This window comes from Lepisma saccharinum, chromosome 27 (genome assembly GCF_977018435.1).
Source record: "Lepisma saccharinum chromosome 27, izLepSacc3.1, whole genome shotgun sequence".
Classification (NCBI taxonomy): Eukaryota; Metazoa; Arthropoda; class Insecta; order Zygentoma; family Lepismatidae; genus Lepisma; species Lepisma saccharinum.
The window spans coordinates 18,065,114-18,080,814 of record NC_139255.1 but is presented as its reverse complement, the minus strand read 5'-3'; the positions used below and the strand labels follow the sequence as shown (position 1 = coordinate 18,080,814).

At 40.3% G+C, this 15,701-nt stretch overlaps 1 protein-coding gene across 1 annotated transcript in view; it reads right to left on the bottom strand.

The window, feature by feature from the left end:
• The window catches only part of LOC145980178 (uncharacterized), a 310,650-nt gene that overhangs the window by 64,139 nt on the left and 230,810 nt on the right, over window positions 1-15,701 (bottom strand). Inside the window, exon 16 of the mRNA XM_083113212.1 lies at window positions 5,142-5,293. Coding sequence (XP_082969338.1) covers window positions 5,142-5,293 — 152 coding nt within the window. The remainder of the gene's footprint in view (window positions 1-5,141; window positions 5,294-15,701) is intronic.

Genomic DNA, 15,701 nt, shown 5'->3' with positions numbered 1-15,701 from the left:
GGAACTTATTTCAGCGTTTTCTGATAGCTAACAAATAAGTGGTTCGTTGAAGAAAAGGTTTTTCCCAAATAACAATCACATGTAAGTACCGGGTGGGTCTAAACTTACAAGTGATGATAAAAAATTGCACTCTTAGTTTACTTGGCAACGTATTAATAACAAAAATGGTATGACACGAAGCGTACAAATTACTTAAATTACTTCCTTGTGACATCTGCTATCCAACAAGGCACAAATGTTGCTGACATTTACATTTGTGTACAAGAAATAATACTTCATTCATCTTCATGTGAATGGAATCAATGAACGATACAATTAAAGAACATTATATGTCTTGCTCAAAGTGGGCACCTCCGTTACGAATGCGGGCACGCAGGTTTTTACGGACATTTTGTCTCTTAACTCGTGATGTGATGGTGTCCTTGATGTGTTGACCAGCTGTTAAGATCATCTCCCTGAGCTCTTCTTACGAGTTTACCGGTGTCTTGTCATGTGGCTCCAAATGTAAAAGTCGCAAGGCTTCAAATCGATAGGGAGATCAAGCTGGGCAGTCATCATGCTGATAAATCATGTCACGTCTTGTAGCTAGAGGCACATACTCCTACAACATTGTCATCCTGTTACTCAAGAAATGTTCATAAGTGATGCCTTTTAAGATTTGGGGCAGGAAAATGGCTCGATCAAATGATTGTTGATTACACCCATCCATACTTCTGCCTGGGCGTGCGACTGTGGCTGGATGAAAATTACCCAAAGAAATGGATTGGCCGAGGTGGCTCGATTCACTGGCCGGCTCGATCCCCCGATTTGAAGCCTTGCGACTTTTACATTTGGAGCCACATGACAAGACACCGGTAAACTCGTAAGAGCTCAGGGAGATGATCTTAACAGCTGGTCAACACATCAAGGACACCATCACATCACGCGTTAAGAGACAAAATGTCCGTAAAAACCTGTGTGCCCACATTCGTAACAGAGGTGCCCACTTTGAGCAAGACATATAATGTTCTTTAATTGTATCGTTCATTGATTCCATTCACATGAAGATGAATGAAGTATTATTTCTTGTACACAAATGTAAATGTCAGCAACATTTGTGCCTTGTTGGATAGCAGATGTCACAAGGAAGTAATTTAAGTAATTTGTACGCTTCGTGCCATACCATTTTTGTTATTAATACGTTGCCAAATAAACTAAGAGTGCAATTTTTTATCATCACTTGTAAGTTTAGACCCACCCGGTACTTACATGTGATTGTTATTTGGGAAAAACCTTTTCTTCAACGAACCACTTATTTGTTAGCTATCAGAAAACGCTGAAATAAGTTCCATACAATGAGCAGTTTTTTCTCAATTCATCTGTTTATGTGGAAAAATGTCATTTTTTAAAAAAACAATTGAAATTCGATTATCTCGAAAACTACTAATTTTCGGACGGGGTATCATATGGTCAAATTTATTGCAAATTGTCTCTACTTTAACCCCTTTCAGGGAATACATCTAATTACCAGTCACCTTGTATATATAGTATATATCACATCACCACGGGCGCCGAAAACAGAGGGCCTGAGGGAGGTGCTTCAGTTCTTGTTTGCCCCTTCCCCTTCCTCTGCCTATAAGGGACCCAATGTATAACTTTCAAAAAAATACATAACTTTTGCACACAGAAACTTTGCACACAACAGGTGGGAAATTATGCAGGATTCTGTTCTAAAATGGGCAAAATCAATAATGTGGACTATCACTCATTTTGAGTGTCTTTCTTGTGCTTGTGCGTTTACAATTTTAGTATTTCCTTTTTCAAACCAACAATGAATTAAGGAAAACGCATGGTATATATATATTATGAATTAATATGTGCGAGAATAGAGGAAGAGCGTACGAATACTGTGGACTTCATGCACTCTTGAATGAGCCAGCCCATTTGTTTCCTTTCGGAAAAGTTGAGCAGAAGTTGAAAATATTATGTTTTCAATATGAGACTGTTTTATACGTATAATCAGGATTACTATTTTTTTACATGTACCTGTAAACATGTGTGTGTGTGTGCTACTTCATACTGCAGTGTTACATATTTATACCAATGCTTAACCAACATTCAAAACAATACGTGTATGTGTGTGGGGGCTTAAGCTATTATCTGGGGCACCGGCTCCCCCACAGCGCCAGAGCAGGGTGTCTCGATTTAGTAGAGCCAAATCCTTATTTCTGATTACATAAATGTAGATATTTGTTTTATAAAGAGTTGGATTTGTGTAGAGAAAAAGTAATTGAAGTTACTTCTCAATGACCAATGTATAATGAAAAATCATGTAGCAATTTAAGAGACTACTACTGTTATTTTGATATCAACCGACAATATTATACGCATTTCTTGACATTAAGGCATTGGAAATCCAAGGCTATTATTTATCGTCGTTAAAACAGTAAATATACAGCAAGGTCATGTTTTTTATTGGGCGGAGGTGGAAAGTAGTGGGATCAGGGTAGAAAGTTGAGGAGGGGGGTGACAGGGTAATAGTTGGGGTGTCAAAAATCGACCTTGATTGGATGAAAATTTTATCTTGGGCCTTCCTTTTTTTATGTAAATATGTGTGACAATATTAAACTCTTATAAAGGATTGGACGAATAAGTATAAACCGAGTATAATAATCAAATTCTCAGTCAAAAGTAACATGTAAAATATTATGTTGTATAATTACATGATGACAGTAGTACAGTGAATTTTTCTGTCCAGCTAATAAAGTTCGATGTACCCTGCTAGTATATATTTTGTTGTCAAAGCTAATTATTGTAATGGCAATTTTTCAAAGGTTAACTCAAGGGCATTAGGTCCCAACTTGAAAAAAAAACTTTTGCCCCCCTCCCCTGCAAACAGAAAGAAATCAGTATTTATGCTTTACTAAGCTTTGAACACCCCCCCCCCCAATCTCTATGCACATCACCCCCTTCCCGTTAAAAAAAATGGGCCTACCCGATGGCGCAGTGGTAGCGTCGTCGCCTTGTAATCAAGGGGTCCCGGGTTCAATACCCAGTGGAGGCACATAGTGGTTCGGATCCTACTTTAAACTGTAGGTCCAGTCCCGATTTGCCTTTCTGTGCATAAAGTGGACTTAAACACCAATTCAATAAACAATAATTAAAAACATTGAGTAGACATTAATTTTAAAAAATTGAGTGGAACTCAATATGGTGGCCACCAATATGGCGGACGTCCTCTTGGAACACAGAACGTTCCTCCTGAGCCTAACCTGTTTCTATCATGACCAATTTACCCAGTCTAATTCCTTTACATTTTATAGGGTGTTAAGGGACTTTTGGATCACCCTCCAGGCCCTTATATGTGACTTTGTCAACATGAGATCACACACACACACACACACACACACACACATACAAATCATCAATTTGAAGAAGCCTTAGCTGTCTAGGGTTAAAGTAACTATTCTACTGATGGTTAAGCAGAATTTTCCTTACAGTTTCTGTGCAAAGAAATATGAAACTTAAACAATGTTGATTAAACATAACTACCACTTTACAAGATTTATAGCTACAAGTAAACAATTCTGTTTCACGAATGGGACAGATGAAACACTGCCTCATTAGTTAATAAGAAATTTATTTTAAAATCTGTGAATTGTCAAATGATGAAAAATAAATTATTTAAGACAAATATAAAACATAATTGAGGGGTCACTGGTGGGACACAATATGAAACAAAAGTAAATAAAAAATTAGAATAAAAATCAATATGCAAAATACCTTTATCTTAAAATACCTTATCTGTGGCAAACTTGATGTCAAAATGTATGTGAAAGGTGAGAAAGATGACTGGTAGAAATTAGTTTCTACCGAGGCCAAGTTCGATTTTGTAAGTTTGTTCTCAGTGATGTCATGTGGAATAAATAGTGTTGGAAGGCAATATGTGAGTGATGGCTACTTCGAAGTATTCATCGAAGTTTGCATTATGATGGATGGTGCGGGTGGATGCTGGTAGATCAGACAGACGTTGCAGCATTGCAGTCAAAATATTGATGGTAGAGTAGGCGATGAAGCTAGCATATCTGTTTGTGCTGCAGGTGTGGGCTGTTAATGGTGCCGGATTAGCTCTTGGATTGTTGGGGTCTAATACAACTGGTACTGTTTGGTGCTGAAAAGTAGCCTGGTGTCTGGATCCCACTGTATGATGTGTAATTGCGACTGTAGTACATGGTTTAGTTTTCCAAGATGAATGAAATTGGCTAATCAGGAGGAAAAGTGGTTAATTTACACTGTTGCTTCTCTTTGGATTTGTTTTGTGACTAGATCAGCGAGATAGTTTATGTTTATTAGTGTTTTAGGTAGGCACCTGCTGTATGATTCCAAACACCAGGAGTGGAAGTGAGGTATTTGCCTCAGATGGCCAGTGAGTATGGTATGGTAGAGGTAACAACTGTTGCTGGAATGAAATACGATTGGTGTTGCAGGAATTACACAGGATTGGTAGGGTATGTGCATGGAGGCCATGATGACACAAACTTTGAGGTTGATATCTTCTTGAGGATGCGTTCCATGTGAAACAAGTTAAATTCTTCATTAATTATGTTAGTGTATCCTTCTCATGGAGCCAGAGAACATATACATCAATAAAGTAATCATATTGTAGATTGTGAGGTTAGGGAATCCTGTTTATGTTTACCCATGAGAAGATGGAGGGCACACACACACACAAACACACACTATGGGTTTGTGAGATAGATAGTGTAAACATTTATATCTTTCTTTACTATTTGATAAGTAGCATACCACAAATAATATAGGTTACTCCAGATGTTTATCACAAACAAGATGTCTGTTGCACATGACCACCAATCAGCATGAAACTGGTTGATGGTAGTGCTCTAAATGGGGGAAGCAGGAGATGTATACCATGCTAGAAAAACAACTAAAGCATGACACTCTCCCACATACCCTCAGGCATCAAGCAAACACCCCAAACCTAACAATTTTCATTTCAATTGTAGGTTGGTATTGTAGCCATGTGTTGGTGTGCACAGAACCTTTTCTTCCATTTCTCGACAGACGCCATGATTGCAATCCACGTCTGCCCTATCCTTTATTTGCAGTCACTCTGGTAGAAACTAGTACAAAATTATACATACAGGCAGTCCCACAAGACCGGGAGTTCCTTGCAGCCCAGCTGGTCCAGGAAAACCAATTGCTCCTTTCTCACCAGGGGGCCCTATGGGACCCTCCCTTCCTGGCTCTCCTCTGGTTCCATCTAATCCTGGAAGGCCTGATACTCCTCTTTCACCTGTAATAATTGAATAAGTTTATGCCTTGCATGTAGTAAACATCAGTAACTAACAGAAATGAAGAAAACTTGAATGTTTGTGCCTGAAAAATAAAAACTTAACATACATAGTGACTATGAAATTAAATTAAATGTGCAAAATTTCTATAAATAATTATTTTGGAAACCAAAGAATGTCATCCATATTAATCCTCTGAAAGGAAAGAAAGGGGGCAGAGAGACAGAGAGAGAAAGAGACAGAGAAATAGGAAGCTATAAACCATACAAATCTACAAAGGATATTCATTGGATATTCCACAATGGTCCATGGATATTATGGATATGCATGGGACGTCTATTAGATATCCAGGTTTGGATATCCATTCCTGGTGTCCGTTGGGGTGAGCAATCCTGGATTTCTGTGCTATCTCGAATCCTGTTGTATATTTATGGGATAACTGCTATATGTCAACAAGCTACCCACAAGTTGTTATTAATGTTTTAATATTGTAGACTCTAGTCATTTAGGGATAATTTCATGTCAAATCAACCAAGATCTGAATCTTGACATCTCAGAAATTGATACTTTTTGGTTCAGTAGTACAATGGTACTGGTATAGTGAAGTTGACGAAGAGTGCCAAATTTCAGATGTTTTCGCCTCTTTGTTTTTGAGTTATTGACTTTCAAAAATGGAAATATCCCAAAATTTGACGATATTTTGAAGTCTTTAAATAGCTGTAGATCAAAAACTATTTTACCTAGAGAGCTCACATTGATGTCATTCTCTTCTGCATTTAATGAGCTTTAATTTGAAATGCATCACGACAGTGGTACTGATTTTTGTAATTTTTCAAAAGCTCGAAAACAGTTTCAATTGATATCTTCAAAACATATGTTGTTTTAAGTGAAAAATACGTTTCTAAAAATATTGAAGATATCTAAAAATAGATATCTTCAATTGAAGATATCTATTAAAGAATTGTTATCCTGCACTTTGTTTACCACACATTTTGAATTGTCAATAACGCCCCGTTTCTTGTGTAATGTACAGTCATTATCTTGAACGAAATGATCCCAGCAAAGCAGGATGTGACATCTGGAACACGAGGAGAAGACTTCATCCTTGCATCCTCTTGCTTCACAATGTTGCGATTTTTTTGGCAAATAATCTGAATCATCCGGGTCACTGCCATCTTCAAAAAATTCACTTTCGGCATCAAAGTCACTCTCGTCCTGTTCTTGTGTAGGGGATGATACATCGTCCTTCTTCATCAGCAGATAAGACAGAGGTACATCTTCGTCATTCAATGTTTCTATGACAGTCTCTTTGTACCACTTCCTTTCTGGAGGCCAGTAAAATTTTACAGATATCCCGACTTTGATGTTATTTTTCTTCTTTCCGATCACGTGTGGTTCTCTTGATGGAACAATATTTCTTGAGCCATCTTCCCAGAGCACTAAGACGTCTATCTTATTCCTAAGGTTGCTGATCTCAAAATGATCGGGACAAGTTGAAAGCTTTGAGAGTATTTCGACAACGTTGCATATTGCCTAACAGAGCTTACAAACAATGCTTAATATACAGCTTTGATCCTTCTTCGAAAAACCGTGCCGCTAATGTTAAATTGTGCTATTTCCGACATCAACAAAAGGTATCTAACAATTAATTTTACCTCTTTCTTTCCTTATCCTTTGTTAGACCGTTTCGCTATTGTTAAGATTGTGACCGCTGATTTGTAAACACTGAAATTAACATTTCTGCATCGCTTTATTTTCCTCTTTGTGAGTGTATTGGCACCGATTGTTGCATTTTTCTGCTGTAAGCGAAAAGAGATACGCCAACTTGCGAAACAGTTTAGGATTTACTTTATCCGACATAAGGACGGAAGTCAAGATACCAATACCAATTTTTTTAACAAATTGAGATACGCAAAATCAAAAAATATTCATAACTTCCTTATTAATTGGATTTGAGTTACGCCGATTTGCCAGGTGATGCAGGACACCGGTATGATCACAACGATGTTAATAACTCAATTTCGCAAAAAAAAAAAAAAAAAAAAAAAAAAAAACGTCGTTATGTCATTGGACCGACGATATATTTAGCATAGACAGTAGCCATGCACATCATTTTCAGTTCCTGTGTTTTACGCCTGAGGCCTGAGTGAATCAGAAGCTTGTGACTGTTTTCTTTGTTGGTGAGCATCTTATTATTTGCTACTATTAGCGATTGAAACTTTTTAAAATCTTAGAATCAGAAACGCTATAATACACTGCATACAAGAATCGGGCCAATCCTCACTTCTAAACTAGCATCACAAATCTCCAAGGAATATTCCCAGATAGCACACAAGCTTGCGGAAAGCTAACGATAGCAAGCTTGATATGGCAAGCTGGACGCAAGCTTGAAGTAATTATGTGGTACTTAGCGTGGGTGGGTACATTTTAAAATATATATATATATATATAACAATAGACACACCCATTTAATATAACAATAAAAATACTCATTAGACATAAACAATAATGATTAAATGAAATAAAACAGAAATACAGTGTTATCAAGTGAAATGTGGATACATTATGATGTTGATGTTACCTGCAGTTTTCACTGGCAAAATGTATAAAAATATTAAATTTTCGTAACACAAATAATGGTATGTTTGATTATAAATATAATGAAAAATTGTGTTTTAACACCCTGCGAAAGATATGTGAACATTAAGCTACAAGGATGAAAAAAAAATGTAATGCAGTGAATAAAAGTGAATCTCCCATGACCAACTCTTCTGATTCATGACTATATAATCAGGAGCTATGTGCAATCAGTGATCGGTTAAATCTCAAATTGGGCTCGGTTAATTCGTATGAACTTTCCAGCCTGATCATTACCAGTGCGTAGTTAGAGATCGGTTAGTTCATTGAACTCTCCAGCCTAATTATTGCCTATTTTTGTGGAAGCAGGAAAAGGTTTTTTATCCATTTTGCCTTGACTCATCTCACTCAACAGGTCGCTAGGTGCCGTGGCTTGCCGCGAGTTAGGCTTCCTGGAGATGAGGCCTTTCTCGAAAAGGTTTATTATCCATCCAAGTCGCCCAGGGGGCTGATCAGTACCTGTGCGTAATTAGAGATCGGTTAGTTCATTGAACTCTCCAGCCTAATTATTGCCTATTTTTGTGGGAGTAGGAAAAGGTTTATTATCCATTTTGCCTTGACTCATCTCACTCTACAGGTTGCTAGGTGCCGGGGCTTGCCGCGAGTTGATAGCTTCCTGGAGATGAGGCCTTGCTCGAGAAAATATTTATTATCCGAAGTCGCCCGGGGGGAAGAAAGGAGAGAGAAGGATTCCATGGACCGTATACGACATCTTGATGCAAAGAAGGAAGAAAATGGCATATCATCTACTGACGGAGTACCTCGGTCAAAGAGGACTCCCACGACTGAGGCCGACACGAGCAGCAAGAAACTCAGGGATAAAGCAGAGCTCCATGGAGCCTGCGGACAGCCGAGTGACTGGACAAGATGTTGGACGATGCAGCGTGACGAGCAGGTGCCGCTGCCTCAACAACACTAATCAACAATGTCAGCAACCACGACGCGTCTCCAAAAAAGTGACAACCTCAACTCCATTCAACACCGGCCATCCAGAGCACCGAAACAAGGACAACATTGACCCGTAATCCACCTTGCATTACTATCTTCGATGAGACCGGTGCTGCAATCGCTAACCGTATCCAGGCAATCCTTTCAGCTTTACGTACAGCCGAGGCTGTTGCCGCATTCACACGCTCGACCAGGGAGGCTTTACCGCTATCCTGGACTACCTCACTCACCATAAGATTGACCATGCTTATGGCTCTTCGGCCGGGGAAAAACTGAAAGTGATACTTCGACATTTGCCAGACGACCTTGCAATTGACTACATACACGACTTACTGACAAAACAACACTTTCCGGTGTATTCCGTCGGCCGCTTGACCACAAGATACCGAAGCCAAAAACCAGCAGACAACATGGAGCAAGATAACTCCCTTCCAACTTATCGACCTCTCCCCTTGGTTTTGGTCAATATGCAGAAAAGTCAGGGCAACTGCCACATCTACAATCTCTCGATGTTAGGACCATTCAGCATTAGGGTGGATAAATACCGTGCACAGCAGATTCTCCAATGCCATGCCTGTCAACGCATCGGCCACGAACAGATGCATTGCTTTACTCGACCGCGCCGCGTCAAGTGCTCGGAAAATCATCGCTTCGACGATTGCCAAAAAGGGATCAGGCTATTCCTCCTACTTGCGCCAATTGCAGCTTGACACTCATTTTAGAAAAAATCAGATTTATGCCATGCCTTGCCATGAAGTCGCCCAGATGTCAAAGAAAGACGATTCAAGCAACCAAAGGGTAAAAATGTCACTGTTCCTCGCAATATTCCAACGGTCTCCAATAACCAAGGAGCTGTACGACGTCACACGCCTTCTGCATATGACGGTCAAGATACAGACGTACCAAGCAAGGGATGCCCTGCAGTGCTACAGCTCCCAGAGTATAGGCCATGTCAGCACACTTGCAATACGACACCAAGATGTGTCAAATGAGCAGAAAATCACCATACTAGGGAATGTCCAAAGACAGATCGATCTACACCGGCCAAATGTGCAAACTGCAGCCAGCCAGCCACATCCAGCTAACTATAGAGGATGCAAAGCCTTTCAGCAATACAAACAAACAAAGGCGAATTACAGACCTCCAAAACCCACGTCGACAGAGCCAGCAGCCCCTGATCACAACCAACCAGTAAAGAAAATGCCACCAGCTCCGGCATGGCCAGCCATGAAAAACAAAACAAAAGAAACCCAACCCGATGTACCCCCAACCACCCACATCAGCGGAGACTACCACACAAGCTGAAAAAAATATTATATAGCTTCTACACCAGCAAAGAAGTCTACAAAAGGAACCCTCGGCGATGACATAAAGAAAATATTAACTCTCATCAAAGGCCTGGATATCCAAAAAATACATCCCGACCAAAATCACGGTGTGCATTGAAACAGTCATCGCCATGTTCAACGATGGGTGCTTCTAAGAGAGCCCAAGTACACCGGCACATGACTCTCCTCTGCTGGAATGCGGATGGAGTTCTCAACGAAAGAGTGCAACTGCTACACTATCTACACCAGCAAAAGATAGACGTCGCTCTAACAAACAAGACCCACCTGAAACCCAAGAACCGATTCACCCTACGAAACTACATCATACACAGACAAGACAGACCTATCCCAAAAGGCGGCTAATGATAGCAATAAAGAGAGATTTTCCCACAGAGACAATCACCATCCCACAACTGCAGACCTATTGAAGCTTTGGCCATCAAAATTATCACACCACCTGAACCGCTGGTCCTTGCTGCGGCATAGAAAAGACCGGAAACAAGGGTAGAGCTTCAAGACCTTCAAACACTACAGTAATTAGGCACCAGAGTACCGATAGCTGGAGATTTAAACTCCAAACCTTCAGAATGGAATTCCAGGGTCACCAATCGAAACGGAATGCAGCTGTTCAACCATATACCATTTATAAACCTTGCGGTAACAGCACCAAAGAATTCGACACACTTCCCCAAAAATGGAGCTAGGCCGGATGTCTTAGACATCACACTACAAAAAGGAATCAACTTTACCGTAGTGCCGTATGTCGTCGCCGATCTCGACTCAGACCATGAGCCGGTTATATGTGTTGTGGACCACAGACTGCTGACGTATCCCACTACTGCACCAGCACGACGGCTGACAAATTGGCAGCAATACAAAACAAGTCTTCATGAAGCTATCCAGCTGTCTCTCCACGTTGCAACCCCGGAATATATCGACACGGCCGTGGAGGAAATCGGTGCCAAAATCACTTCAGGAATTCTAAAAAACAGTACCACCAAACAAAACCGTCAAGAGGAAGCATACACAACGGACCACAAGCTACACATCCTGTTGCACCTAAAGCAATGGATCAGACGCATATATCAACAGACACGACATCCACAATACAGGCAGCTTCTCCAGAATCTGAAACGTCGAGTGAGAGAACACCTTCAAAGAAAAAGGGAACACCTTTGGGACGAAAAACTTAAGAGCTCCGCCAAGCCAATCAACGTATTCTGGAAGAAATTTCCGCGGAAACACCGCCAGCTCAACGACGCCAGTCCTCCACGACTCACAGGGCAATCTCCTATTTCAACCACAAGAACAAGTTGGCGCAATCGCAAACAACCTTGAAGAACAGTTTTCCCCCAATACCGAACCATGCGACGAGGAACAAATAGCAACGGTAGACAACTTCCTGGACACATTCAGAGAGCAGCCGCATGCAGACATACCACACCGAATTACTCCCCGAGCGATTCACACAGTCATACGACGGCTGCCAAACAAAAAGTACCAGGCCCGGACAAAATACCGACAGAAGCCTTTAAGCATGCCCCAAGGAAACTCCTGATTGTCCTAACCAAAATATATAACGTCATTCATCTCACTGGCTACTACAAGATAGCTTGGAAAACCGCCAAAGTCTGTTCAATCCTGAAGAATGGGAAACGCCCGCTACACCTACAGAACTACCGGCCAATAAGCTTACTGTCTCACGTCAGCAAGGTCTTCGAGCGCCTCCTCCTGTACCGATTACAAGACCACTTCCAACACTTCGACCTACTCCCAGACCACCAATTTGGCTTCAGGCAACACCACAGTACGACCACCCAGCTGGTGAGGGTGGTCGGCCATCTCTCGGTAAGCTTCAACTAGAAACACCACATACAAGCCATATTCGAACAACCACGGCTGGAGTATCCCAAGGGTCCTCCCTCTCGCCGCTGCTGTACGCCCTGTTTACAGCGGATGTACTAACACCCTTTGGTTGCTTCCCAGCCACTTTCGCAGACGACACCGCATACTTTGCCGCAGTCAAGGATGTCCGTGTTTCCTACATCAGAATGCAAGAGCAACTGCAACAATACGACCAGTGGGTAAAACAATGGCGTCTCTCGTAGACGCCGTCCGCGCGAATACCATCTCAGACAACAAGAACAACCTGTTCCCCACAAACAAACCACAACATATCTCGGCATGCTTCTAGACAGAGGGCTCTATCTCAGAGACCACAGCCAAAATCTTCAACCAAGGAAACAAACGTGTGGGAGCACTTTACCCGATGCTACGATAGCCAGGACTGCGGCTGAAAACCAGACTTCAACTGTACAAGGCAATCAACCGACCAGCTCTGCTCTACGCCCGCCCTGCCTCGCAACACCTTCCCAAGTCATACAGAACAGGGTCCTACGTATCATCAGCGAACACGAGCGGTATACAACAAACGTCCAACTCCACGAAGACCTCGACACTCCACCGCTAGATGACGTGATCAAATCCAAAGGCACGAGCCATTGGTAGCGCCAACCCGCACAGACACACTCATCGTCTACCCAGACCCTGAGCCGACCTGCCAGGACAAGTGAAAAGTGACCACAACCTAACCGCCACTGTAACCCTCACTTTCCCACCCCAAGCGACAGCTGCAGGAGTGGAATTCAACACCGAAAACATCGCACACCATATCAAGAACAATTCAAAGAGGAGGCAAGGTGTCCACAGACGCTGGTAGTCCACATCACATTTCGCAAAACAAGCCAATACTCGTAACTGGTAACTGGTGAAGAAAAAGTGACACACTTACTCAGAGATTGGTTAGTTCATATGAACTTTCCAACCTGCTCATTACCAGTGTGTAGTTACAGATCGGTTAGTTCATTGAACTATCCAACTTGACTAGTGCCTATTTTAAGGGGGAGCAAGAAAATTAACAACAAACATTGGTGGTTGACTGTTGCATTCATCCTTTCATATCGAAATAATATCCAGATCAAATCCAAAATTAGTCCAAAAATTGTACTTTTCGTGTCCATACAATATCCAAAGTACGCACAAAAAAATTCTAAATCAAAGCATAATATCCAGATTACGTCCCACTTGATGTCCAAAAGTGATCCGAAAATATCCAAAACATGTCCATTTCTGGATATATTTTAGATATCACGTATGCGGACAAATGGATATCCAGCGCTTGTGTGCTGTGTAAGAATATAAAGCATAGTTACACCAATTTGAGCTTTGTAGGTCAAATAGTTTTTGATCTACAGCTGGTCAAAGATTTCAAAATGTTGTCAAATTTTTGGGATTTTGCTTTTATGAAAGTCAATAACAAAAAATAAGAGCCGAAAATATCTGAAATTTTGTAGTTTTTGTCCTCTTGAAAGGTACGTACAATGTATAAACAAAAAATCTGAATCCTAAAGGTCCAAAATTATTTTTATTGGTTGATTTCGCATGGAATGACACTTAGCTTTTTTATGTTAGGATTCAAACTTGTGATACTTAAATCACATTTCCCAAAAATCACATTGTCTATAGACACATGTCTGATTGGGTGAGTCACACATGCGTGCAAGCCACGAGAAAGTTCCTTTGATTTATTGATTTGCTTTATTTGATTTCAATTTTCTGCCACTTTGGCTAATCGCGGAGATGAGGATGTTTTTTTATTAAAATGAAACTGATTTAAGGACAATCGCAAATGACAATCGCAAATACACATGAATGGGACACCCAAGAGTGCTGCATGAAACCCAGGTCAACGTCGATACTTTGATTCGCTTTGTTTTACGAATAAATCTTCATTAATTCTTCAGTACCCTAACGAAAGATAGAAAACCATTTATTGTTTGATTCATTAATATATTTCGTTTATATCGCTCGAGAGATCTCAACTACTCATTTCCCTCCATAATTCCAATTTCTACTCAAAATCTTTCACCATTGCCACTTCCCGTCTTTGGAACTCCGTGACCCCCGAAATCCAGAACGTACCTTCAGTACGTTATCAAGTCGCAAGCGAAAACGTTTTGCTAGACACAAATTGAATTTGTTGAATTGCAGAAAAGTGCTGAAACGCACAATTCAACACACCATTTCAAATTCCATATTACTGTTAGGAGTATGTAAGTTTGTGTATGTGTATCTGGGTCTATAGATTAGATTTGTATTCTTACATGTAATTTTTATCTTTAAAATTTTTATTCCTTTGTTATTTTTATATTGTCTTTCTTTTTTTAAAATTTCATTGTATAACACTAAATTCATATTCAAGAATTGTGTAAACATGGTCAAGTGGAAGAAAAGGATCCACAGCCTCAACTTCGCCATGTAAAAGAAGACGAAATAAAAAATATATATACATAATTTTACTTCGCTTTCCTCCCAATTTTGGCTAATCACGAGGATGAGGATGAATGGTGATAAGATGAATGATATGAAGGAACAATCACAAACACATTCCACAAACTGTGAAGAATTTGCAACCTCCTATATTATGAAAATTATTAGAAATTTTTGGAAAGACTTTTACAAGCAGAAAGATAGAGGATGTTTAATCTCGGTGTTCAACCAAACTGAAAGGGACTCCATACCGGCAAAAAGGAGGCACTTTTTGATTACTCAGGACATTAGCATTACAGATTTGACCGCCTTGATAGTCAGTACCAGATATGAGTATTGTATCCTTATGCACTTAACTATGTCAAAGGTATGGTTGAAACACTAACTAGATTGTTGTAACTGTTTAGAATCGACAATGAAATACGCTTCCAGAAGATATAAGACATTAAAACAAAATCCGTTATGGGACTTAACGGCTATTGCACACAAGACCAGAACGTAGTGGAAGAAACTCTGGGAGCATTATATTCACATTAAAAAGAACTACTTTGAAGGGGATACATCTGATTAAGTTGCATGTTCCTTTCCTTCTTGGACACACCTCGTATATATTTCACACTTGAAAGAGTTCTTAGATTTCCACGGCCCCGTTACTAGCAGAGGACCACGAGTTTGTTCATATATATATATATATTGTCAAGTACAATGTCGCCCATCAAGTAGCATTTGCAAATCCCTACTCTCGAATCAAAAGAATAGGAGTATGGCGTGCATATTTTATTTCGGTCGCCATTTTGCAATAGCTACTGTTGCAAAACGGGCAAGAATCTGAATTGAGTTTCCACGGCTGTACGTTTCATTTGGTCTGATTTTTGTTATTTAACGTCGATTTTATTCCACTTGTGGCTAATCACAACGATGTGGATGAGTAATGATATTATTACATTAATGGACACTAACAAAGAACATCCATGCCGATTTCTGAATTCAAACCCGGTGTCACAGACGTTCATTGTGTTAACCACTCTACACTGGAGGTCTACTGTACGTCATTGCATTAAACGTTGCACAGTATGTGTTGATAAGAGGACAGACTGGAGATCGGTTTCCGGACTATGGAGGTAGACATTATTGGTACTAAGTTTTCGGAGAATTATATTTGTGCGTT